The 27,074-nt window shown below is 37.1% G+C and overlaps 1 protein-coding gene across 1 annotated transcript in view; it reads left to right on the top strand.

The window, feature by feature from the left end:
- The window catches only part of Cntnap4 (contactin associated protein family member 4), a 293,647-nt gene that overhangs the window by 226,654 nt on the left and 39,919 nt on the right, over positions 1 to 27,074 (top strand). Inside the window, exons 15-17 of the mRNA XM_040736562.1 lie at positions 4,664 to 4,791; positions 22,949 to 23,119; positions 23,761 to 23,979. Coding sequence (XP_040592496.1) covers positions 4,664 to 4,791; positions 22,949 to 23,119; positions 23,761 to 23,979 — 518 coding nt within the window. The remainder of the gene's footprint in view (positions 1 to 4,663; positions 4,792 to 22,948; positions 23,120 to 23,760; positions 23,980 to 27,074) is intronic.

Raw genomic sequence — 27,074 nt, 5'->3', positions numbered from 1 at the left:
TTTCAGAGGCTATTTTAATAGTAGACCACATGCTTTGTTTATTTTATTTTTATCATATGAGAAAACAGAGGTGCCTATGACATGAGAGCAGTGATTCTCCTTAGTTCCTTGTCAGTGTTAATATCACTTCTACAGTATTATCTAACCAGTTACCAAAGCGTGTTCCATCAATAGAGGCTGCAAACTTCAGAAGTACAAATTTGTAGATTTCGAATTACTATAATTCCTAGCAATGATTTTAGGATGTAGTTCTTTTATATGTTTTAAAGGATAAAGTATACCAGAAAGAATAAATATTATATGAATAATGTCTGCAAAATGGGAATCTATAACATTTAGAGTTTTGGAAATGTAATGTTTTTCTAAGCAGAAAAAATCCTATGTATGTATTCTTTTTCTCTTAAAAAATATAGTATTTTTGTCTTTGAGCATAGACTGTAAGTATATCGCTCATGTCTATTATCTGTAAATTAATATTTAAAATGTTTTACTGACATTTCTTTACATTACATGTCTGTTTTATATTATTAAGCAGTTGGACCTGCATGTATTTATTTATTTTTGAAAACTTACTCTTTGCTAATTTCACAACTATATACAATACAATATGATCAGACCCAATTCCCCTCTAACTTTCCTGAATCTCCCTGTACATGCCCACTTCCTTCGCAGTTTCTCACCTTCTTCTTCTTCTTCTTCTTCTTCTTCTTCTTCTTCTTCTTCTTCTTCTTCTTCTTCTTCTTCTTCTTCTTCTTCTTCTTCTTCTTCTTCTTCTTCTTCTTCTTCTTCTTCTTCTTTTTAAATAGCCCATTTGTTTCCAGCTAGTATTGTCCACACATGCATTGGTGTGGAACCATCCAATAGAGCACAGGCAATCTTCCAGCAGCCACATTTCTCTACAAGAATGGTTCTCCTCCCTCTGGTAGCTATCACCTGCAAAAGCTTCTCAGTTAGGCTGGAGCCTCATGAGAGTTTGCCAGGGCCACAATGTGTGCTTTGCTGCAACCATGCTAGAATGTCCAAAGGCTTGATCTTGTGCAGGCCACTAGATCAGCTGTAAGTTCAATAGCTCTGTCATGTACAGAACACAACATTTTACAGCACCCCTCCCCACCCTCCAGATATTGCATTCTTCTTTTTTATTTTCTTTATTTTTCATGTAATATATTTTGATCATATTTTTTCTCTACATCAAGACCTCTGCCTCCTTGTCCCAATGTTCTTTGAGCCTTGATGTTGGGATGTTGGTAAACATGTCCCACTTACCTATTAATAATCTGGATTTGAGTCAAGAGTGATTTGAGTATAAAGTGGACATGTAGTTCAGCAATCAGTTGCTGTTAAATGAACTCATTATTTGAATTATGTAAATGCTGTTTGCATGCTTGTCAAACACCATGATTATAATAATGCTACATATGTGGTTGTGTATATGGATGTATATGATATATGCATATGTGCACAAGCACATGCATACATACATGCATACATACATACATGAAGCTCTTAGAACAACATGGAAGAAGAACTTATATGGAAGCATAGAACTATGATTGAATTTTTATTTGAAGTATATAATCTCTCTTACCTAAACTCTACTTTAAGGAATGGGGGTGGTCTGGGAGAAAATTGGGGGAGGAGTGAGTATAATCAAAAACATTGTATGGAATTCCGTAAGAACTAATATTTACTCCATTTGGATAGCACCCCTTTTTTCTTAATATATGTACAAAAATTGTTCACACAATGAAAACTGCAATTTTAAATGTGTAAAGTTGTTATTAATAGTGCTTAACAGCAGCAAAAAGTTAACCTAATCACCACTAGTAATCCCCAAGTGCCTTCACAACACATTGTTAATTAAAACTAGTTTTTAAAAATAAAGAGTTTAAAATGTATCATATTCTATTCAGCTTATAGATAAAGAAACACACACACACACTCAACTATGATTTTACAGATTCAGTAAAATATTAAATAATAAGTATCTGGGGTTCTGCAGAGGTGACTCACCAGATAAGGGTACTGCTTGACAAATCTGGTGACCTGATTTCAGTCTCTGGGACCCACATAGAGGAAGGAGAGAAACAATACTGCAAATTGCCCTCTAACTTTCACACACATGTCATGGAATGTATTTCCTAAACAGAGTCTAAATCAATAAATGTAATAGATAAGTATTTGAGACTAGAGTGATGGCTCAGCAATTAAGAGCAGTTGCTGCTCTTCAAGAGGACTAACTTCAGTTCTTAGCACCCACCTAGTATGTAATAAATTTTCTCCAATGCCAGGGGATCCAACACCCTATTCTGACCCCCAAGGGCACCAGGTGCACTTGTGGTTTGCTTACATACATGAAAGCAAATACTTATTACATAAAATAAAAACAAATGGTAAATCTGTGTGTGTGTGTGTTTGAAGGAAGTGTGGTAGAATTGAACTTCGACAGGGTTTTCTAGGATTGGTTAAAAGAGGAGAACCAAGGTGAATGGGACCTATGTTTAATTTTTTTTTCTTGGCAGGCACTAGCTGTGTCTTGCCATTAGGAGACGAAACTTCAAGGGAATTCTGTATTATTTTATTTTTATATATGACACAATGTGTCAGAAGGCAGAGTTTGTGGAATACAGAATAACTGGAAACTGAAGGATAGGGTAATTTCCAGAAAAAAGAAAGCTGGTTTTGATGAGTTGGCTGCATAACTCCTGCCTTGGACACTCAACTGTCTTTCAAAGTGCTTGTGAATCAGGGAGAGATTCTAGGGCCAAGCAGAGAGCCTCAGACATGACTGAACAAACAACAGGCTATTCCCTCAGTGGCTGCTGGAGGAGAAAAAGATCAGGGCTGTTAAGTCTCTGAGATTGGCTTTGAAAATCCTTCAGTCTAGGGCAGGAATGGCAAAAATTCACTTCTTTACTACAAAGACCATGTCCTCAAATTGAGAGGGAAGACTGAAAGCCCAGAGCAAAGCAGCCATAGAGAACCCTGGCACATAGGAAGTCATAGGCTTCTATATACATACACATAGGAAAAGATAAAATGTTAGGTAACAATAAAAATATGGTATCTCAGCCTGGTAGTGGTGGCCCACACCTTTGATCCCAGCATGCAGGAGACAGAGGGGCAGATTTCTTTGAGTTCGAGACCAGCCTGGTACACAGAGGGAGTTCCAGGACAAGTCTCCAAAGTTACAGAGAAACCCTGTCTCAAAAAAGCAATGTATATATTTCTCTTGACTCATCACCTACATCATCCAGAACACTATGCACATTACTGGCTATTTCAAGACAGTATACTTCCACATAAAATCAAAACATTGGAAACAATGTCTTGACTACATTTTAAAATTTGTCTATAAAGTTAACTTTATCGACATGTTTAAAGACATAAAGTTAAAAATATCTACAGTGAGTAAATAGAGAATTTAAAGTAAATAAAATAGAACTATACCAAAGGATTGAGTGCCCATTTTAGAATGACAAGTTAACATCTGAAATGACAATAATTGTAACAAATTTTCTGGGATAAAAAGAAATAACATTAGATGAAAGCTCAGATATTTAAAAAGAAATGAAAAGCACTAGAAATTATAAATTACCTGGTGTTCTTGAAGTACAAAAATAAAATTCTCTGATTAATTACATTACAAAGTTGATAATATACATTCAAAGTAGATTACCACAACACCACAAAAAAGTTTCTTGTATTTCTGTGTGTATGGGGGTATTAAACAACCTCAAGGAGGGCTTCTGATAGTACATGTTGTTATACAATATAAAATATAAGTAGACTGAAAAAATCATGGGTGCACTTTATAGTTCATTAAGGAAATAGTAAAATATAACGAACAGAATTTTATCTGAAAAATGAACAGAGAAGACACGGTTGAAGATAGAGGAATGTGGAGTTGATCAATAGGTACAAGACACAACAGCAAAAACAAAACAAAACAAAATAAAACCAAAGTTTAAGTAAATCGTAGGAAAGATAAAGCAACAAATACTAAGCACTTTGATGAAAAACCAACATGCCAAGGGTCAATAAATTAATCATTTCATCAAATGCTAAAAATTTTCAACTTGATTAAAAAACATAGCTACTTTTCTATTTTTGTATGCCTTAGAAATAGTGATAGGGACAGCTTATTTATTTATTTTTTGTTAATTACATTTACTCTTTGAGATTTCATACATGCATGTTATTCATTCTGACTGTTCTCCAAGCCTACTACTATCAACCTCTCTCTTCTACAAGCAAGTCCTTTCCCCATGTTCTTGTCTTTTCATTTTATTTGTGAGCAATGAGTTTAACCAGGGCCATCTGTGTGACAATGAGTTTGGAACTGTTCATAGGATCCTGGTTAGTTCAGCAATGGATATACAATGGGGACAATGACCACCCCTGCCCTAGAGTCCATCAAAAAGCCATTGTAGTCTGATCTTAACCTATGTTATATTTTGTAGTCTAGACTTTAATGTCTAAAAGAGAAACTGACATCTTACTTTGTTTTGTATGCTAAGATAAGCAATTGGATTTTTTTTTGTCAGTGTCCAAACTTAGTAGGAAAGTCTTCTAAATAAGTGCCAGTAAAATTGTAGCTTATTTTAGAATTCCGCTCATCATCATAATTTAAGGATTTTGTTGCTGTTCCTGTTTATTTTAGGACCAATGACACTGGATTCCTCTCCTATAAAGAACATCTGCCAGTCACTAAGATAGTGATTACAGACACAGGACGTCCCCATTCAGAAGCTGCATATAAACTGGGACCTCTGCTCTGCCGGGGAGACAGTAAGTGGTGCCAATGTGGGAACTTATCAGAAGTCTTTTTGCTTAAGTATCATGTGTCCATCACAGAGTTATTGAATCAGACTTCTGTCAAGAAAACCCATGAGACATATTCTTTACATTGTACACATATGGATGTATGTGGGTGGAGAAGGCGCATGGGCTGTGATGTGCATTTAGATGTCAGAAGACAGCTTGAGAGAATCTGTTCTCACTTTCCAACATGTGAGTACCAGGGTTCAACTCAAGTCATGAGACTTGGAAGCAAGAGTCTTTCCTACCACCTTAGGAAAGGTAAATAAACCACTGGCTGTGCCACTGATTGTTTCGTAGATGCACCCCAGCATTCCTAAATTTCTCCATATCTTTATCTACTTAGAAAGAGTAAGTGCCATACAAAATGGTTAAGAATTCATGTGTACTTCCTACTGGTATGCCCAGGGTAGGATAAGAACATCAGTAGAAGCAGATGTCAGTTTGATTAATCTCTAATTTTTTAAAGGTTATATGTGTGTGAGTTGACTTCCAAACAATTGGACTTCTGCTTTGTATATTCAGAGTGTTGCCATTCTAAAGTAGGATTTTAAAATTCAGAAGAAGTTCATCAAACACACACTCGCACACACATACACACACAGTGCATGCTCCCACACATACCTAAATATTTATTTTTCATCAGGGAATGAAATGAACACAGATTCTTAATCTCTTCCTCTTCAAAATCAGTTATCTTAGAGGTACATATATTGATTATGTATGCTTTTAGTATTTCCAGAAATTGAAAAGGAAACAGAAAGATATATTTGTTTGCATTAAAAGCATACCCTGAAATACAATTTTATTGTGGGATCACCACATAAGAAGGAAAGATGTGACATTCGGTAAATATAGAGAGATGCGTAGCAAAGTTGCTTAGTTAAAAGGCAAAGGTGTTACTGGCCTATAAACATTACATATGCATTCTATAAAACTGCTACTCTACCCACTATTTCTGGTGTTCATCAGCCTTATCCCTGCCTCTGTCCCACAATCCTATGAAGATGGCACAACGATGCTTCCTGGAGGGAAAAATTATGAGCAGAGAGATGAGGTTGTAAACTCAGCATGCATCTAGAGGAGTGCAACAATATTCTGTGGCTACAGAGAAGTACCTCTATACATCACCTGTCCTATCACTGCATGCTTAGATCAAAACACTGCAGTAACCAGTCAGGCTGCCTTTCCTAGTACATGTGCTACGATTCCTGGGAATCGGGTGTGCTTCCATTGAGGGCACTGCAAACTTAATCCCTTAGGATTTCCTTCTTTCCTTTCTTCCTCCCTTCCTTTCTACCTTCTTTCTTTGTTCCTTCCTTTCTTTTTCTTTCAAAGAAAATTTTATTTTATTTTTTATACCATTTTTTATTTTAATTTTAAATAGCTTGTTTTACATGTCAATCCCAGTTCCCTCTCCCTCACCTCCTCCTGCACTCCCCTTTCCCCCCAGCCTCCCACCCTATTGCCAATTCCTTCCACATAGGGCATATCTAGAGTCTGTCATTTCACTCCAGGTAAGGTCCAGGCATTCCCCTAAGAGTCCAGAAAATTTTAATTTTAAAGAGATTTTATTTAAAGTGTGTGAGTGTTTTGTGTACATGAGTGCATGTGGGACCTTCTGTGTGTGTGTGTGTGTGTGTGTGTGTGTGTGTGTGCTTGCATGCACGCGTGCGCCCACACCCATGCAGGTGCAAGTGCAGCAAATTAATGCTTGCTGCCTACAGATTCTGGAAGAGGACTTCATATCTACTGGAATGGGGTTGACAGTTGTGAGCAACAACACGGTGCTGGTAGCTGAACCTGGTCCTCCACAAGAACAATAAGTAGTCTTTTTTTTTTTTTTTACTTTTTTTTTTAAATTTTATTTTCCAGTTTAAATTTAGATAAGAATCAAGGTTGCTTCACAAGTCAGTTCCAGGTCCCTCTCCCATTCCCTCCCTTCCTCCCGTGCCCTCCCCCCCCGTTATCCCCTCATTTCTCCAGGGAGGGTGAGGCCCTCCATGGGGGTGTCCATAGTGTGTCATTTCATATAGGGCAGGGCCTAGACCCTTTCCCAAGAGTTCAGGGTGAGAGTGCACCTCACATTGTTCTATTGGAGTCCAAAGTCCGTGTGTATACTTGGGATGGGTACTGATCTGCTGCCCAAGGCTCAATAGAATCCCTAGGCCTCTTCACTGACACCCAGATTCAGGGGGTCTTGATCAGTCCCATGCTGGCTTCCCAGGCTAATGCCTGGGATTCAAGAGTTAACCTTTGTCTGGTCAGCTGTTTCTGGGGGTTAGACCAGCCCAGTCTTAATCCCTTTGATCATCAGTCCTCCCTCTCTGTTACTGGCTTTCTTGAGTTCAGCTCAGTACTTAACCAAGGGAGTCTGCCTCTTCTTCGATCAGCCACTAAATAAAGTTTCTGTTTCCCAGACTCTCTGGCCATAGGATTGTAGGCTGGCACTCCCCAGATCTATGTCTAAAATCCATATATGAGAGAGTACATGCCATGTTTCTCTTTTTGTGACTGGGTTACCTCACTCAGTATGGTTTCTTCTAGTGTCATCCATTTGCCTGCGAATCTCATGATTCCATTATTTTTTTCTGCTGAATAGTACTCCATTGTGTAGATGTACCACATTTTCTCTATCCACTCTTCAGGTGAGGGACATCTAGGTTGCTTCCACGTTCTGGCAATTACAAATAAAGCTGCTATGAACATAGTGGAACAGACATCTTTGTTATATGAATGGGCATCTTTTGGATAAATGCCTAAGAGTGGAGTTGCTGGGTCTTGTGGTAGGTTTATTCCCATTTTTCTGAGGAATCTCCACACTGATTTCCAAAGTGGCTGAACCAGTTGGCACTCCCACCAGCAATGGAGGAGTGTCCCCCTTTCACCACATCCTCTCCAGCATAAATTGTCATTGGTGTTTTTGATTTTAGCCATTCTGACAGGGGTGAGATGGTATCTGAGAGTTGTTTTGATTTGCATTTCCCGGATGGCTAAGGATGTTGAGCACTTTCTCAAGTGCCTCTCAGCCATTTTAGACTCCTCTATTGAAAACTCTCTATTTAGTTCTGCAGCCCACTTTTTAATAGGGTCCTTTGGTGTTTTGGAGACTTGCTTCTTGAGTTCTTTGTAAATTTTGGAGATCAACCCTCTGTCAGATGTGGGATTAGTGAATATTTTTTCCCATTCTGTGGGCTGCCTTTTTGTCTTGCTGACTGTGTCCTTTGCCTTACAGAAGCTTCTCAGTTTCAGTAGGTCCCATTTATTAATTGTTGATCTTACTGCCTGTGCTACTGGTGTTATGTTCAGGAAGCTGTCTCCTGTACCAATTCGTTCAAGGGTACCACCCACTTTCTCTTCTAAGAGGTTCAGTGTGGCTGGATTTATGTTGAGGTCTTTGATCCATTTGGACTTAAGTTTTGTGCATGGCGATAGACATGGATCGATCTGCATTCTTCTACATGCCAGTCTCCAATTATGCCAGCACCATTTGTTGAAGATGCTTTCTTTATTCCATTGTATATTTTTAGCTTCTTTGTCAAAGATCAGATGTTCGTACGTGTGTGGGTTAATACCCGGGTTTTCAATTCGATTCCATTGGTCTACCTGTCTATTTTTGTGCCAATACCAAGCTGTTTTCAGGACTATAGCTCTATAATAGAGCTTGAGGTCAGGGATGGTGATGCCTCCGGACGTTGCCTTGTTGAACAGGGTTGTTTTGGCTATCCTGGGTCTTTTGTTTTTCCATACAAAATTGATTATTGTTCTTTCAAGGTCTGTGAAGAACTGTGCTGGGATTTTAATGGGGATTGCATTGAATCTGTAGATTGCTTTTGGCAGGATTGCCATTTTTACTACATTGATCCTACCTATCCAAGAGCATGGGAGATCTTTCCATTTTCTGAGGGCTTCTTTAATTTCTTTCTTTAAAGATTCAAAGTTCTTACGATACAGGTCTTTCACTTGTTTGGTTAGCGTTACCCCAAGGTATTTTATGTTGTTTGTGGCAATTGTAAAGGGTGATGTTTCTCTGATTTCTCTTTCAGCCCTTTTATCATCTGTATATAGTAGGGCTACTGATTTTCTTGAGTTGATCTTGTAGCCTGCCACTTTGCTGAAGGTGTTAATCAGCTGTAAGAGTTCCCTGGTAGAGTTCTTTGGGTCATTGATGTAAACTATCATATCGTCTGCAAACAGTGAAAGTTTGACCTCTTCCTTCCCAATTTGTATCCCCTTGATCCCCCTTTGTTGTCGTATGGCAATAGCTAGAACTTCAAGTACCATGTTGAAAAGGTATGGAGAGAGTGGACAGCCTTGTTTTGTTCCTGATTTTAGAGGAATTGCGTTGAGTTTCTGTCCATTTAGTTTGATGTTGGCTGTTGGTTTACTGTATATAGCTTTTATTATGTTTAAGTATGTCCCTGTTATCCCAGATCTCTCCAAGACCTTTATCATGAAGGGGTGTTGGATTTTGTCAAAGGCTTTTTCAGCATCTAGTGAGATGATCATGTGATTTTTGTTTTTCAGCTTGTTTATATGGTGGATTACGTTGATGGATTTTCGTATGTTGAACCATCCCTGCATTCCTGGGATGAAACCTACTTGATCGTGGTGAATGATTGTTTTGATGTGTTCTTGGATCCGATTTGCCAGTATTTTATTGAGTATTTTTGCATCAATGTTCATGAGGGATATTGGTCTGAAGTTCTCTTTCTTAGTTGTATCTTTGTGTGGCTTGGGGATCAAGGTTATTGAAGCCTCATAGAAAGAGTTTGGCAAAGACCCTTCTGCTTCTATTGTGTGGAACACTTTGAGAAGAATTGGTATAAGCTGTTCTTTGAATTTCTGGTAGAATTCTGCACTGAGGCCATCTGGACCTGGGCTTTTTTTGGTTGGGAGACTTTTGATGACAGCTTCTATTTCCATAGGGGTTATAGGTCTATTTAAATTGCTTATCTGTTCTTGATTTAGTTTTGGCAATTGATAGCTGTCCAGGAAGTCATCCATTTCCTTTAAATTTTCGAATTTTGTGGAGTACAGGTTTTCAAAGTATGTCCTAATGATTCTCTGGATTTCCTCAGAGTCTGTTGTTATGTCCCCCTTTTCATTTCTAATTTTGTTAATTTGCGTGTTCACTCTCTGCTGTTTGGTAAGTTTGGACAAAGGTTTGTCTATCTTGTTGATTTTCTCAAAGAACCAACTCTTCGTTGCGTTGATTCTTTGTATTGTTTTCCTGGTTTCTACTTTATTAATTTCAGCCCTCAATTTGATTATTTCCTGGCGTCTACTCCTCCTGGGGAGTGTGCTTCTTTGTGTTCTAGAGCTTTCAGCTGTGATGTTAATTCTCTGGTATAACTGTTCTCCTGTTTCTTCATGTGAGCATTTAGCGCTATGAACTTCCCCGTAGCACTGCTTTCAAAGTGTCCCATAGGTTTGGGTATGTTGTGTCTTCATTCTCATTGAATTCGAGGAAGTCTTTAATTTCTTTTTTATTTCCTCTTTGACCCAGGGATGGTGCAGTTGAGCATTATTCAATTTCCATGAGTTTGTAGGTTTTCTGCAATTTGTGTTGTTGTTGAATTCTAATTTTAAGGCATGGTGGTCTGATAAGATGCATGGAGTTATTCCAATTTTTTTGTAGCTGCTGAGGTTTGATATGTTGCCAAGTATGTGGTCGATTTTTGAGAAGGTTCCATGTGGTGGTGAGAAGAAGGTATATTCTTTTTTATGTGGATGAAATACAATAAGTAGTCTTAACTTCCAAGCTATCTCTCCAGCCCCAAACCTTAGAATTTCTTCACCTAAAATTCTTGCTGAATTTAAATACACACACACAGACACAATCACAAATTCACACAATCACACACACATACTTATTACACATATAATCACAGTAATGCCTGTACTTTTCAAAATTAATTAAAACATTTTTTAACTTGGAGCAAGTCTCCATCCAGTCAACCCTCTCCTGCCCTCTTCTAGGTGATATTAGCATTATCTGGAGAGATGTTTTGGTTGTCATAGTTTTGGAATATGAGCTGCTAGCAGCATTTAGAGAGAGACGTCAGGGATGGTGGCACACATGTTACATTACACCAGACTGTCATGTGCCAAAGATCCTAGGGTCAAATGTCTAACATGCTAACATTGGGAAACTACAAGTTAAATAGTATGATTAAGAGGATACCTAAGAAAGCAATCTTGGCAGTATGAGTGTGTATATTGTATGTAGTATTATGAGGCCTGCTAATTAACTTACTAATTAAACTGTTGTTGAATACTTGGTCTTCTTCCCTCCTGTGGTTTATGAGGTGAGACTCATTTTTCACATGAGCTACTGTATTGGACAGATGTTTGCAGTTGCAGCAAAATACCTTGACAGAAGTCACTTGAATGGAGAAGGGTATTTTTTTTTTTTTGGTTCCTGGTTTCAGTCTGTGGTCAATTGACTCCCTTGCTTTTGTACTATGGTGAGGAGAAAAGTCATTGCAGAAAGGTAAAAAAGAGAGGTTTAGAGCAAGTTTGTCCACCTTGTAATGTCAGGAAGCAGGGAGAAAGAGACAGAGACAGAGAGTGGGCAGGAAGACAGAGGACAAATCTGGGGACCAAATGCATCCTTAAAAGTCCACCCACAGCAGTACACTGCCTCCACCTAGATTCTCCTTAGTTTTCATCATCTTCCAATAGCACCATAAGATTGTGGATGCATCATTTGATTAATTAATTGAACAAGTCAGACTCTCCTAATCCCTTATCTTCTGCTGATTGGTTCTATGCAAAGATCAATCCTCTAGGTAAAGACCAGTTCTCCAACACATGCCTCTGGGGAAGATACCTCATAGTCAAACTGTAACAGAGCCTAGGGACTAATTTTCACATGAAGCCCTTTATAGAATGTTCTGTTAGAAGAACAGTGGCTGCAGACCAATCTCATTCCTTTCCACTATGTGAAAATCTTTACACTTAAATTGACAATGTTCCAGTAATGTTCCAAGTGCAGTATACTGGGCAGATAATGAAGCACATAGTTATAGGTCTCTATAGAAGAGGATTTTGTGAACAGAGGAAGGGATATAACATTACCCTGTCATCATCAGAAGTGGGCTTTGAATAACTTGGGGTTGAAAATAATCAAAATATGGTGATTCAGTTGAAATCACAAGTGGATTATAAACCTAGTGACCAATAATGTGATCTTTGATGTAATGCTAGGGAAAATGAAAAGGGGAGGGCTCAAGCTAGATGAGAATTGGTTGGCATGAAGGAAAAGAAAGAAGGGAGTCAATTAGGGAAGTAAATCCTAATGATCAAAATGGAGAGTTTGAATTAGTGTTTGAGGATGACCTATGACTTTTCAGTTTAACTAAAACTGGTTCTGACATTCATTGAGATATTATTTTTAGTTATTTTTGAACAGACAAGCATAGGAGTATAAACACAAGAAAATAGGCGTAATTTTTTTCTCTCAGAGGTATATCCATAGTTGTAATTAGAGGTGTTGGAAGCTTTAACTCTAGCTACTTTGTGAAGGAAGGATAGAAGCACTGAGAAAATTTGAATAAATTGAAATTGAGTGTGAGCTCTATGGCTAATAGCTATGAGAATTACTCTAATTAATGAATGTCATCTTTTCTTTCAGAGCCTTTTAGTGTCTACCACAAGTAGATCTGGAGTCCATGCCACTTCTAACTTTATTGTTGAGAGCAGAAACAATTTAAAAATTGTAAGGTGCTTGTCTCAAAAGCATGGTGGTTTGGGATGGTAAAACTGGTATTGTGGCAGTAAATGCCACAATGCCAGTAAATACTATTAACCTTAATTACCATTATGGTAAAACCTTTATCCTTCATGTGTTTATTTATGTTCTTCTTTTAATGACCCAGTTTTTAGATTAAGCAATAGTATTTCATACTCTTATTTGGTTAATTGATTTATTGTTTTTTTGTTGTGCGTGCGTGTATGTGTGTGTGGTGTGTGTGTGTGTGTGTGTGTGTGTGTGACACATATTAAGGAATCACTTAGACAACGTAAAAAATCTTAAGAATTTTGACAAAAGGATGAAACCACAAAAAGATCCACACATTTAAAGCAGATATCACTTCCCTTTCATACCTTGCTAAAATTCCTCTTACCCAGAAGCCCTTGCAAAAAGACATCCTTTTCTATTACAATGGTTTTGACTTTTCCAGGATGCTTAACAATGGAGTAGTCCAAAGCTATTTCCCTTTTCATCTGGATTCTTTAACTTTGCATAATGTGCTTGAATTATCAGTGTGGTTGTATGTGCCTATAGTTCATCATTTTTTGTGATTCAGTAGTTGTCATGTGGCTTCCTTATAGTAAATGGAATGTGTACTCATTAACTAGTTGGTGCAGCATTTGGTCATTTCCAGCTTTAGGAGACTAGTATGGAATTATACTTGGAAGTTGTTGATTTCTATCTAAAAATTATTCTAAAAGTGGGATTACTGCTTCGTGTAGTGCACATTGATATGATAGACATTGTAAGACTCAGCAAAGGGCAGGACTGGCAAATCATGCCTCAAATACCAAACTCATCAAAAGACAAAAAAAAATTGGCATCATTGTGACCCTTAGGTTCTCCAGGAGGGTTCTAGAATCTTTAGAAAAGGGAAAGATTGTGTGTGTGTGTGTGTGTGTGTGTGTGTGTGTGTGTGTGCGCGCGCGCGCGTGTGTGTGCGTGTGCGTACGTGCTCATGTGTGTGTTTAGAGGTACAGGACAATTAGTGTCATTCTTCACTTCCCCCCTTGTTGGAGGTGGCATCCTTCCTTGTTCTCTAATGGTCTAGGAAATGGCCTGAAGGTTTAGAGGACTTATCTCATCTTTGCCCCTCACCTCATAATGGGGACACTGGTGGCTGTGGATGCATGTTATCACATCTAGCTTCATATTGGTTTGGGTATCTGAGCTCACACTTGCTTGATCAGGACTTATACACTAAGCCTTCTCTTCAATCCTGAGTTCCAAAGTCTTGCTGAATATATACCTAACTTTCTTTTTACTTCAGACATAAAAGGGTTAAAGGCAATAATAAAAGTCTGAATTCACTAGTGCAGAGAGCTGAGGAAGTTTTAACCTTGTGCCTTTATGTCTCTTCTCAGGAGCTGGGTGATATATTTGAATTTGTCATACTATAGATAGTCTCTATACCAACAATTCCTCCAAGTCAGCATACATTTATTTCAGTTCTCTGTAGCTTATTCCTGTAGGATCTTATTCAGGAGGGGTGGGTGTGGTAGAGCATTTTCTAACATCCTTCTGGAAGCTTCCAGTGTATGAACCTATCAGTTTAGTATGGCCTAGGATGTTTTGTATCATAGGCTGGTGTTCTGGCAACTCTGTGTCCCAGTCAATGATGAGGTTGGTACAGGATGTAGAGTGTGCTTCTTGAATGATTTATGCCAATTGGACAGAGAAATTTATGTCTGTTGAACAAAGCAGTAATAAAAAATGGACTAGAGATAGTGAATTTTTTGGTGCTGTTGTTTTTCTCATTGTTTTTTTTCTAGCAATTTATTTTTATTGTAGTCATACAAAAGCATCAGTTCATGATGGATTAGGGCCAGAGGGGAAAAAATTGAAAGAAAGAAAGTGTGTTTTCTAAAGAGGATCCCAGCTAGAAACTAGCAGTTAGCTTAGGTTTGAAGTGGTACTGACCTAGAGCCCAAATGTTCCTTGAAATATCTTTAGAACTCTTCTTAGTTTTTAAGGCAACATGCAGAAATCCAGGTATAATGGAAAAGTTAAGTGGTTTTGGAAACTCAAGACAAAGACATCATGGGGGTATTCTGTTGACCTGTGAGTCTTCTACCACAAAGAACCTGCTTGGACCTCAAGGCCATCTGGCTCCTTTACTTTCTCAGTCACTTACATTTTCATGCAAATTCTCCCCCCCCTTTTTTTTACTAAACTATTTAAACAGTCAGATTAAAATCTTTCTTCAATGGATCCCTCCTCTCAGATCTCTTGAGGGCACAGGCCTTCTGACCTCTATTGAGACAAATGTTGAATACATTACAAAGACTTATTTCTCATACAGCTTTTGATTATGTTTGAGCCCTCAAGAGTAGGGTCCATTACTCATTTATTTTTGTATTTCTGGTACCTAGTATTTGCCTATGACATGAAAGATAATCAATAAATAGCAGTTTGTAGAAGAATGAGAGTGATCCATCATACGCATCTAGATAAATCTATAGAAGGTTTGTGAATTATTGGTAAGAAACAATTTGATGATAAGTAGATGTATATATTTGGTGAAAGTAGTTTAGATGATGCAGGAAGACTGATTCATTTTTAAAGTTATTCACAGCATAAAGGACATCTGGTTCTACCTGACATATTTGCTTGTAATGTGCTTGGCTATGGCTGTCAAAATGTTTTCAGATAAGAACATGGTTTTATTTTAGTTCTGAATTAATTTATATTTTAAGTTCTTTTTTTTAGTCTTTTATTAGTCTTTTGAGAATTTCAAATAATGTATTTTGATCATATTTACCCCCCCCAAGGTCTACTCCCCTTCCCTACCCACCCAACTTTGTGTCCTCTGTCTTTTAAAATCCATCAAGTCCTATCTTTTTTTCTCATTATTCTCTTGGGTTTCTGGCCATTCACTGGAGCATGGAGGAATGGCTGGGAAACACACCCTTAAGGACAGCTGGCTCTCATCCCTGGCAGCTATCAATTACCAATTACTCCTAAGCAAGGTATGGGACTTTGTGTCCATGTCTGGTATGTATGCTGACAAGATGCCAATATTTATAGCTACATTAATACTTCTTGAACTTCATACATGCTTGCAATGACCCCCAATTTCTCCTGGACACCCTCCAGTTCTCCTCCCAAATTCATGTCCCCCAATTTGTGCAAAATACAATCCACTGAGTCCATTAGTGCTGCCCCTTTTCACAAAGGTGTGTGTCTTCCATTTGATCATGTACAATCCACCAGGGACAACACCCTTAAAGAAAACTGACTTCCCCTCCCCTACCAGCCACCAGCTGTCAATAGCTCCTCAGCTAGTGGTAGGGCTCATATGTCCCTCCCCCTTCTTGCTCGAATGTTGACTGGCTTAATATTGTGCAGGCCCACACAGCCTTAAAGTACAGTCTTTCAGAAATGTGTAATTTATAAAACAGAAACATTTTCTACTTCTTGGGGAAAAATATTTATGGCCTATATTTCTTCGTTTTTGTTTAGAAAACAAAAAAATCATTACTAACCAGGTTTTGCTAGCTTTGCTATTCTTTTTAGTGTTGCTTATATTTAAGCTTTATCCTATAGTCCTATCATTAAAGCCTCTCCATTCTTCAATTTTTTTTATTTTGATCTATTTCTGCTTGAATTTTGATGTCAAATAGTTGTTGCTTTACTTTATTTTCCCTTTAGGACTCATGAGTGTTTGTCTTTCCTGATTCGGCACATGCTTGGGGATAATGGTCACCTTAGGATTCATAACAAACATTGCCAATTTAGCCTTTAAGTGTTTTCATTTGCTTGGCAACAGCTTTACTGAGATGTAACTCACATGTTCCACACTCCACTTTTTTGTTTGTTTTGTTTTCTCCAGATTTTTTATTTAAATTAGAAACAACCTTTTTTTAACCTATCAATCCCAGTTCCCTTTCTCTCCCATCCTCCCATGTCCCCAACCAAACCTCCATCCTGGTCCCCTCCTGGTCCCCAAGGAGGTTGAGGCCTTCCATGGGGGACCATCAAAGTCTGTCACATCATTTGGGGTCTAAGAGGGTATCCCTCTGTGGGGAATGGGTTCTCTAAGTCCATTTGTATACTAGGGATAAATACTGTTTCACAGTCCACATTTTTAACATGCACAATCCATTATGTTCAGTGTGCTTATCCATTTCAGTGTATTACACAACAAGGAACTGTCATCTCCACATCCTGTGTGAGAACTCTATCATCTGCAAATTAAACCTGTGTCCTCTTTCCTTTATGTCTCACTTCAGACATAATGCAGCTAGTTAAAAACAATCTCTATAGACTTACTTATTGTATTTATTAATACACAAAATGTACATAGTTTTATAGCTGTTTTTTCACAATATTCTATAGTTTATCTGTGTTGGAGCATATGTCTATACCTTATCTTTTATGGCCAAATAATATTTCATTAAAGGAGTAGATAGAAAGATTCCCTTTATCCATTCGTGGTTTGGTGAACACTTGATATGACTCCATTTTTCTTTTTAAGGAGTGTGACTAAATTCCTATAATCACTTTGAAGCTGTTTTGTGGACAAGGGTTTTCATTTCTCTTGATATTATATCTAAGAGCAGAAATGATAAATTCTAGCACTTTGGGAACAACTGTAACATTTTGGAGCCATGATTTTAACCTTCACCAGGTTGTTCACATTATCCTACTTGGTCTTCACTGAAGAAGCAGCCATCTTCTTTTCCATTACCTGCACATCTGTCTTTCACAGTGACTAGTTTATTATGGAGCAGGTTCTGTTTCTGAAAGGCCCCCATGGGGTTTATTCTCAGATTTCCTTTAAAATTGAGAACACTGTCTATTGCTTCAATACTTAAAAAAATAACACAGCACCCTCTAGGTTGGACATATTTTCCTTTCCTGATCAGAAATTGGTGGACGGTAGTGTTTGTTTGTTTGTTTGTTTCCTGCATTGAACACTTTGGAAAAATCTGAGGTCAGATTTCCACTTTAAAGGAGACTTACCATTTTTTTGGTGATTGCTTTAAGGAATAACTAAAGGTCATTATTTAATAAAAATGCATCCAACTGTTATACGTTTCATATTTTTCTGTGAAATAGATATGACGTGTGAGAAGGCTTATACATCCTGTGATTTAAAGAGTGTTTGCAAAGGTTCTAAGTTTCTATTCTCAGTTACTTCTTTGACACTGAGGCTTTCAATCCATTTTATTAAATGTGTTTCTTCCCAATTGTGTTAGAGTTTTATGGGGAAAGCACCCATTAAATCTATCAAGTTAGAGATTATTGAGAGTTTCTTATCCTAAGAAATTTCTGAAATTCATTTTATCCACATTGACTGGTAGAGTTGACTGATCAAACACAGCTACCCAGAATGCATTAAATAATCAAAGGTTCATGGATGCAATAAATAACTTCGCAAAAGTCAGATACTGGAACAAAGACATTGACTAGCTATTTGGTTAATTTCCCTTCCATTTGACAGACTTCCCTTCCATTTGGCAGTCTACCTCACAGTCTCTAAAATAGTAGGGATCAATTTCATTTTAACACATAATAAGATAGCATAAAAGTTTTAGCTCTACTGTGTCTGATAATCCCCATCCCCTATAACTTCTTATTTCATTATTGATTGTTCATCATATATTGCTGGATTTCTCTTCTTCCTTTCTTTTTTCCTTCTTTTCTCTCTTTCTTTTTTGTTTATTCTAGTTTCTTAACATTGTCATTCTATCATCATCTTCCTTTTATTCTCCCCTCCTCTCCATTTCCTTATTCCTTGCATTATTTCCATTCCTTTAATAAAAAGAAATTGAGTATGAAGTTTTGATATTAAATGTGTGAATAAAAGAATTTCATTTTCAATAGTACGTGCTCAATACAAAGCTTTTAATTTATACTTACTTATTCATTTTTCTCTGCCAAAATAACTTTTTCATGTTATTTAAATACATAAATTTGGTTATAAGTGATTGATTGATGATTTTTCTTTTTCTCAAATGAGTAACTGCACTCAAAGTTTATTACATTATTACATATGTTAAATGCAGGGAATTAATATTGGTTAGACCAGATGTATTTTGCATTTGATATATGTTCTCTTTTGTATATTAGAATGCTGGAATTAGGCATTTCGACATAAGTTGCTTCAAAAAATAGAGGATGTGACTTTTGGAAGAATCTCTTTTATGGTATTGAACTCAATTTTATACATTTTCTGATGTCATTCTGACCTTCACAGGAATGAAGGATGGATAAGCAACAACAAACTTAAATGAACTTTACTCACCTTGTATGCAATTTTATACACTCTCTTGTACCTAGAATGAAAGTAGTTGGATTCTTGCAACAAAATTTCCTTCCAGGGGCCTGGGATATAGCTCAATAAAAAAATGCTTACTGTACAGGTCTGGACATGTTAATTCAATCCCAGAAGAACCCACAAAAAAGCACTGTGGGGCAGAGACAGGTAGGTACACAGGGCTTGCTGACCACACAGTCTCTTACTGAGTTTTATCCATGAGCCTCAGGAATCCTCCTCCCAGTGACAGATCCCATTTCAAAAACAGAGTGAGCAGAACCTGAAAAAATGACAGCTGAGGTTGACCTTTGGCCATTTGCATATGTATGCAAACACACAAACATAAATACACACATGCACACTTTCCCAACACAAATTCTATTCATCCAGATTCTTGGAAAGTAAATTTGTATATCCTTAAAAACTTAAATTCTTTCCCCTTGTTACTAATTTCCACTTTTTCATAAAAGTAATATAAGAATAATAAAAACATATGCTGCATATTATTTGTAAAAATCTTTTGATTACAAAGACAATCTCTGCTCTGCCTTTGTAAGAGGTAAAAATCACACCAACTCCACTGAATGTGTGGGAGGGAACAGCAGGGTTATTATACTATGTGCAAAGACCCATGACTAGCTTTGCTCCCTTTTCTACTGATCTGTAACCCACACACTGTGATTCTCCCAAGTCAGATTTTATTTGCCTCACCCTCAGTGCTACATATATGGATTTCAATGGAGGTTCATAAATTGTTGAAAACAATAACAGAAGTGCTAAAAAGATGCACCAGTGAATTATTAAACCAATACATAGGTTTTTGTGTTCCAATGAAGCAACATGTAATTAATCTCAGTATTTTATTTCTTCTAGGAAATCTATATTTTTAGCTCATTTTAATGGATCATAAATATTTAGAAGATGCACTTGACTGCTAAAATATTTCTTGTCAATATTTTAATATTTTATATATATATGAAATTTACTTTTAAGAAAGAATTCTTATCACTCTCCTTCCTCCATTTCTTCATCTCCACAACCCTAAGAAGATATTGCTTGTTCTAGGATTCTTTTTAAAAGGCTATTCTACTTATGAGAGAACTAAGTGCTTAGTAACTTTTTAAAGAGCATGTATATTAAATAGTACTAAATTCTAATTCCTTAAGTGGCTTTATAAAAAAAGTATTTACAAGAAATCAGATACTTACTACATGCTCTGATTTTGGGTAAATAAGTATCTTTACCCTGATTTATAATAGATACATATACATTTATATACATGAACATATTATGTAGTTACAGAAATTTAAAGGACAATGCTTTTAAGGAAACTTAAACTTTTTGCACATTAATATTGTTTTAATTTAGATAATATTTTAATTATTACTTAGTTAATTATCACTAAGCATTCATATTGCAGAATCATATTGTTCGTATGTATGTGCTCATGCACATGTGATCACATGTGCATAGAAACCAGAGGTTGACATCAGGTGTCTTTCTCTGTCACTCTTTGCCTTGTTCTCTGAGAAGAAGGTGTCTCTCACTGAAACTGAAGTTGACCTGTCTCCCCCACCCTGTCCCTGAAATCATCAAAGCTTGCTGTCACACCTGGATTCAGTACATGGGTGCTGGGGTTCTAAACTCAGGCCCTTGTGCTTACAGCAAGTGCTATATTGACTGATCTGTCTCTTCAGCCTATTCCTTCCTGATGTGTTTTCATTGAAATGGTAAGCATCTTACTCACCTGGCAACAAATAGTGCAATATTTCAGCTCTGCTCCTGGACAGCTTAGGGACTCTCCAACTCCCTTTCTTACAGAATCCACTTTCAAGGACTTAAGCTTCCTGCTATTGCTGCAGATCTCTACCTCTTGCTTGTTTCTCTCCCCATGCCTTGTTTCTCTAAGACTGCCCAGTTTCTTCTGGGTGCACAGTACATAAGGAGCTGAGGCTTCACACACCATTGCACACCATTCCACCAATGTTCTCGTTGGCCTTGGGTTTCTTGTAATTGTCTTGAATTAGCAGCAATTTCTTAATCTCACCAAATGTTCTTACCTCATTCTTTATCTATTGTGAATTTGTAAAATGGGCTTTGCTAACTAAACAATATGCATTATTGCGTGTAAGAATGTTTTAGCCTCCTAAAGCAATGAATTATTTTCACTAGCCTGGGAGCATTCATTGTGTAAGAGAAGCAATTCAAAGACTGTCCTTCAGTTCCAACCATTCCCTGAAGTCTTCCATATGAAGTTTAATTGTGTTAATATATGATATAATAATATAAAATGTTACATAATCTAAACCTGAGTCCTGATCATTCCCTTTCTGAGCACATGAGATCATATTTAGCAATATCCCACAATTTAAAGTTATTTTGATTTTGTATCTAGCATTTCAAGAGAAAAGCATGTCACTCCTTGTCAAAGGAGATGAGGCAAGCACCTAAGATGACATTTTGCATTTTTTGAGCATCTTCTCATAGACTAAGATCCAATGGTCTAATACTGATGTAACCATTAAAAGGATATAAGATACAGCCTTGGCAGAACTCAGATCATGTATACATTTACTTGACTAATGGAGCAGGGCAAGGAATCTCACAGACTATGTTTTTCCCAACTGTGTAAGTTCAGCTTTAAATAGTCCACATGCAACAGAAATTTGACTTTTGAGTCAGATTCATAAGAAAAACAGAATTAAAACAATCAATAGATCTATATTGTTCTTTCCAGCATTAACATTGGAAAGGGGCATGCAGAAACAGTCATATTTGTGATTTTTCAAGCAACTGGGTCTCTGCTCTTGGCTAACATAATGAACTCTTTCTTTAGAATAGCTAGGTGCTTCTGACTCTGGAAGACCAATCTGTCCTTCTTGTAGGATGGTAAATTAGATAAAAGAATTTTATTCCTTGATGAAAGGGTGAGTGGAATGGCTTTATACTAAGGATGCCTAGTCTAGTTGGTGTACTGAGAACTTGCTGGCAGTAGCAGAGACTCATAGCACATTTTTCTGATAATTCTCTATATCAACTCAATATTGCCAGCAGGATTCCATCCTGACAGACCTGCCTTTGAATTTATATTTCATTTTCCACATTCTTTCTACATATCACTCAAAAAGTTTTCAAATGAAAAGTTTCAAATATCCACCAGAGAAAGTGAGGATGAATACACTGTACTTAGCCAGCAATTATAATTAACTTATATTTTTAAAACTTATTTTCACTTTTCATTATGTGTCTGTGTTTATGTTGAGGGGGTGGGGTAGGTCAAGGTACCCCTGTAGTCCAGAAAAGAATGTTGGATATCTTGAAACTGGAGTTAGGGAGGTTCTGTGGGCTGTATGATGTGGGTGATGGAACCAAGTTTAGGTCCTTTGCAAGACTGAATTCACAATCTTAACTGCTGAGCGATTTCTCCAACCCCTACATGCTTGTTTGTTTCCTTGATCTCTAAACTGATATTCCCAACTCTTCCTGTTTTCTATTTATTCCAAGTATTGAGTATTTGTAAACATTTTGAGAAAGATTTTCATCTACCTTCCTGTTATGAGTTGGCAAGGAATGACTTTTGAATGTAAAAAGCATTTTTTATAAGAACTGTTGTGCTTTATAGACCAAGTATGTTTGGGTCTTTAATTACGTGGCAATATGTAGAATGCCAATCTTAGTGTGAAACTGGCAATAACTGGAATAAGTGCAGGTTGCAATGATCTGCTGTAGGGATTTTTTGAGTCAAAGCAACTAACTACTTAAATTTTCAAGAAACAAAAAATATTAAGCAACGAATTAAGGTTTATCAGATTCATCACATATTACTTTAGCTGAGGATAGGATTTTGGATGCACATGTGTTTTCTTGTATTGGGGGCATTTCTATGTGAAGCTTTCTTGATGTATGTTGGAGAGAGTCCAGGTTCAGTCTCTGTAGAATCTCTCACCCTATGCCCATGCTAACAAGGAAAGTGATTTTATATGAATTAGTGATGTTTTTAAACAGGCAGGATGCTACATGGAGAAACTGCAATTATGATTACAGCATTATTTGTATGGCATGGATTGTTTTCTCTTTGAGCTTGTTTTTGTGTTGTGTCAAAACAGGGCCATTTTGGAATGCAGCTTCTTTTAATACCGAGGCTTCCTATCTCCACTTCCCCACATTCCATGGAGAGCTCAGTGCTGATGTGTCCTTCTTCTTTAAGACCACTGCCCTCTCTGGGGTGTTTTTAGAGAACCTGGGAATCAGTGACTTCATACGGATAGAACTACGCTGTAAGTGTCCTTTCCAGAAGAGTCTTGGGATACTGTCATCTAGTCTTGAATTCTTCAATTAACTTTGCAAGAAAATAATTTAAGTGATAATTCTGTAAAAATATTGATAAATTCATTAGCAGTGAAATAAGGTTTAAATTGAAGTAATTAAAATTTAAGACAAATTTTGTTAATGACTAATATTAATTACAAAATTACTTAATGAACCACTTATTATTTTGATATATTCACAGTCTTCTATTAATAGCATAATATCAAATGCATGTTTCATGTTGTTAAATTATATAAACTTTGAGTCAATGAGGCAATTATTTTTATAATCAATTATAGATGCTACTTTTGTGCTTTCTCTAAATAGTTTTAATCTTTATCAATATGAAAAATTATGTCAGAGGCTGAACTTTTAAAACAAATTTTATTTATTTAAATTAGAAACAAGCTTGCTTCTGAACTTTTAAAGATCTATTATTCTTATCCCCAAAATGTATCATGCGGTCTCATTCCACATAGGGAGAGTTATGTCTATTTGGAAGCCACTGTTTCCTTCAAAATGCAAGTCTTGTGTCTAATGATTGTTGTGTGGTATTGTCTTGCATAAATTGAATATTCACCTGGAAAACCCTCATATTTGATATTTCCAGCACCTACAACAGTAACCTTTTCATTTGATGTGGGGAATGGACCATTTGAAATCTCAGTGCATTCTCCCACCCACTTCAATGACAACCAGTGGCATCATGTGAGAGTTGAAAGGAACATGAAGGAAGCATCACTTCAGGTGGATGAGCTCTTGCCAAAGATACAAGCTGCTCCCACTGATGGTCATGTCCTTTTACAGCTCAATAGTCAACTCTTCGTGGGTAAGTTGCTTTTTGAAAAAAACACTGAATGTATGTTGCAAGCCTAAAGATTAGTCACAGTAAGATAACCCCAACTTGAAAAATGATGATAAAGCACTAGCAGCAAAAACAAAGCAGTATTTATTGAAAACCCAGGTTCTAGTCTGTGCTAGGTACCTTATTCCTGCCTAATAACCAACCAGTGCAACAGGTATCAACCCTATCCTAGAATAGGAGGACTGATGTGCAGGGGATGACTTATATCCAGAAAGATGTAACTTAAGAGATTCAAATATCTCTGTGACTATTTGCTCACTCTACTCACTTGCCTGCTTAATATGTAGTGGTTGCATGATTTGTTGTAGTTTGTGTATTGCACTATGGATTTTAGTTTGATCTTGGAAATGATTATCTCTACATTCAGAAATGAGGAGTCCTTGTAATGCCAGCCAGTGACAACCACTGATGTACCTCAACCTGTATACCTTGTGACATATCTGATGAAGATATATTTAGGTCTTCTAATAAATTTAAGTCCTCATTATTGTCATTATTTATTCTTTCCCTGAAAACCAGGCCTATGGTAGGAAAGGGAAAAGAAAGACAGCACTTGACTTCAACAGCTTCTTTTCTACAGTGCACATTTTCTCAGCTTTCTTCTGATAACTTGCTTTTAGTGTCTTCCCAATGTCCGTTGACACAACATTTGCTGGAATTCCTCTCCATGTGTTTAATTTTCCTTTGCTTCTTTGCTAATTACTTTGCAGAACTTATGGACCATTAAGTTCAAGGATTATTTTTTATTTGATCCCAGCTCATACATTTTAATGTAAATAAAGACTCAGAGACATGTAAGGCAGGATAAATGATGAATTATCAGAAATTACATTCCAGACATCTTTAATGGCTATATTTAGAACAGAATTCATCAGCTCCCCCTTACACCTTCTGTTGCCTAACAATCTTATTAGCACCCTTTCACTGAAAGGGATGAGTTTGCTTGTGACATATCTGACGAAGATATATTTAGGTCTTCTAATAAATTTATGTCCTCATTATTGTCATTATTTATTCTTTCCCTGAAAACAAATTTAATGAATAGCTTCCACAACTAAAACTCCCTAATAGATATTCTACTCACAAACTTGTGGCCACTCAGCTGGCTTATTTAAGGGTAGAGAAACAATAAAGTACACTTGAGCAGAAATATATAACTTTTCTCTTAATGCCATACTAGACACTCAGTCAGGAAATAGACATAGATATCTCTTGAATTATAAAAAAAATGAGAGATGGTCACAACAAAAAGGTACTGCAATTTAAAATCTGTCAGTGACTTGGAAATAGCCTTACTATTCTTGGAAATTGAGAAGGCTGAAATTGTCCTTAGATTTTTCAGTGAAATATGCTGCAGTTTGCCTGGAGATGACCTTTCCTCCTTGGGAGGAATTTCAACTTCCCAGAAATGGCATCACTATATATTGCACCTGATAGGAACCCTGGCTTTAATTTGATTTCAGGTGGCAGTAATGGAGTATCATATGACATCAGAAAACTGCTTTGAACAGGCTCAGGTCTTTTGCCATCAATCATATGCAATAATTTGAATAAAGATCAAAGAGATTTCATCTTTACGGAGGCAATTAGTCGGGCCTTTGACATCTCCATATGTGTTCAGACTTAGAGTGGCGTGGTCACTGGAAATTTTTAACAATGGACATCTTAATTATGTTTAAGTCAAAGGCAGTGGTGGAAACAAGAGATCTCTTCCCTTAAAAAAAGTTCTGCAATTTCAATGAATAAAGATCTCCATTCATACTTAAAGGTAACTGGGGAACAATAACATGATATAGTATAATGATGCCCACCAATCAAAATGCTACCCATGGAGCTGCTTTTGTTGTTATGCTTACTCACTGAGTAGACCACTCTCTGGAGAGGACAGCTTTCTAGTTCACAAAACAATTCACACACACAAAATATTAATCTTCCAATTTACAACATTCCTATCAAACAAATAATGATATTTCTTTCTTTCTTTTTTTAAGTTTGCTGATAAAGAGTTTTAGCCTTACAGGCAGACTCCATGAGAGACAAATCATAATTAAAAAGGTTACACTGAATTAGAGCTCAGTGGGTGGCAGACTAGCAAAAAATCAGCAGTAATTAGAGAGAGTTTAATGAAGCACTTACTATGAGCAAAATGTTCTCTGCCTTCCTACGAGTATATTTCAGTGGAAGAGAAAGAGTAGCCAATGGTGAGAATGAAAGGAAGATACATTACATATATATTTATACATGTTTATATACACTTGGACATACATATTTCTCTTTTAATTTTTTATTAATTTATTTTTCACATTCCAATTCCTGTTCCCCCTCTCCCATTTCGCCCCCACACCTCCGATCTCCTCCTCAGAGAGGGTAAGTTTCCCTCCAAAAGCCTACTAAGTCTGTCCCATCATCTCATGAGGCAGGACCACACCCCCCACACCCCTGTGTCTAGGTTAAGCCAGGAATCTCTCCATATAGAATGGGCTCCATTAAGTCAGTGTCACACACACACACACAAACACACACACACACTTCAATAGTGAAAAAATAAAGCAGAAACAGAACCAGGAGAAGAGTGTGTAGGGGCAATGATTAGGGTTGGGAGTTTCTATTTCAAACAGGGTAATGGTTAGAGGGAGCATATAGAGATAGACCCTGTGAACTTCTCAAGTGGTAGAATCTTAAATGCTGACAGTGAGTGTGACATTTCTCATGAACAGGAAGAAAACAATGTGACTGGAGAGGATGAAGGAGAGGGAGTGAAGGTTGAGCTATATACTGAATCATAGAAGGCCCTTTGCAAAGAGTGTGGATCTAGTACTAAGAGGTTCCAAGACCTAACTTATTTATTTCTCTAATTCCCATTTACTGCCACAAGGGACATGAAATGAAAGGAAACCAGTGGAAGCAGGCTATAGCAGATCTGCATGACAGCTCTATCAGCAGTCCCAGCTGAAGTAGATGTGTTGAAACAGTGGGGACACATTTTATATGTAGCTGCCTACAATTTGCAAATGAATTGGTTGTTGCTGTCAGCATTTGATGACTTTCTCATAACAATA

Source organism: Mesocricetus auratus, unplaced genomic scaffold (assembly GCF_017639785.1).
Source record: "Mesocricetus auratus isolate SY011 unplaced genomic scaffold, BCM_Maur_2.0 Super-Scaffold_6723, whole genome shotgun sequence".
Taxonomy (NCBI): Eukaryota; Metazoa; Chordata; class Mammalia; order Rodentia; family Cricetidae; genus Mesocricetus; species Mesocricetus auratus.
Note: the sequence above shows the minus strand (reverse complement) of the source record. Positions and strands in the feature narration are given on the sequence as shown.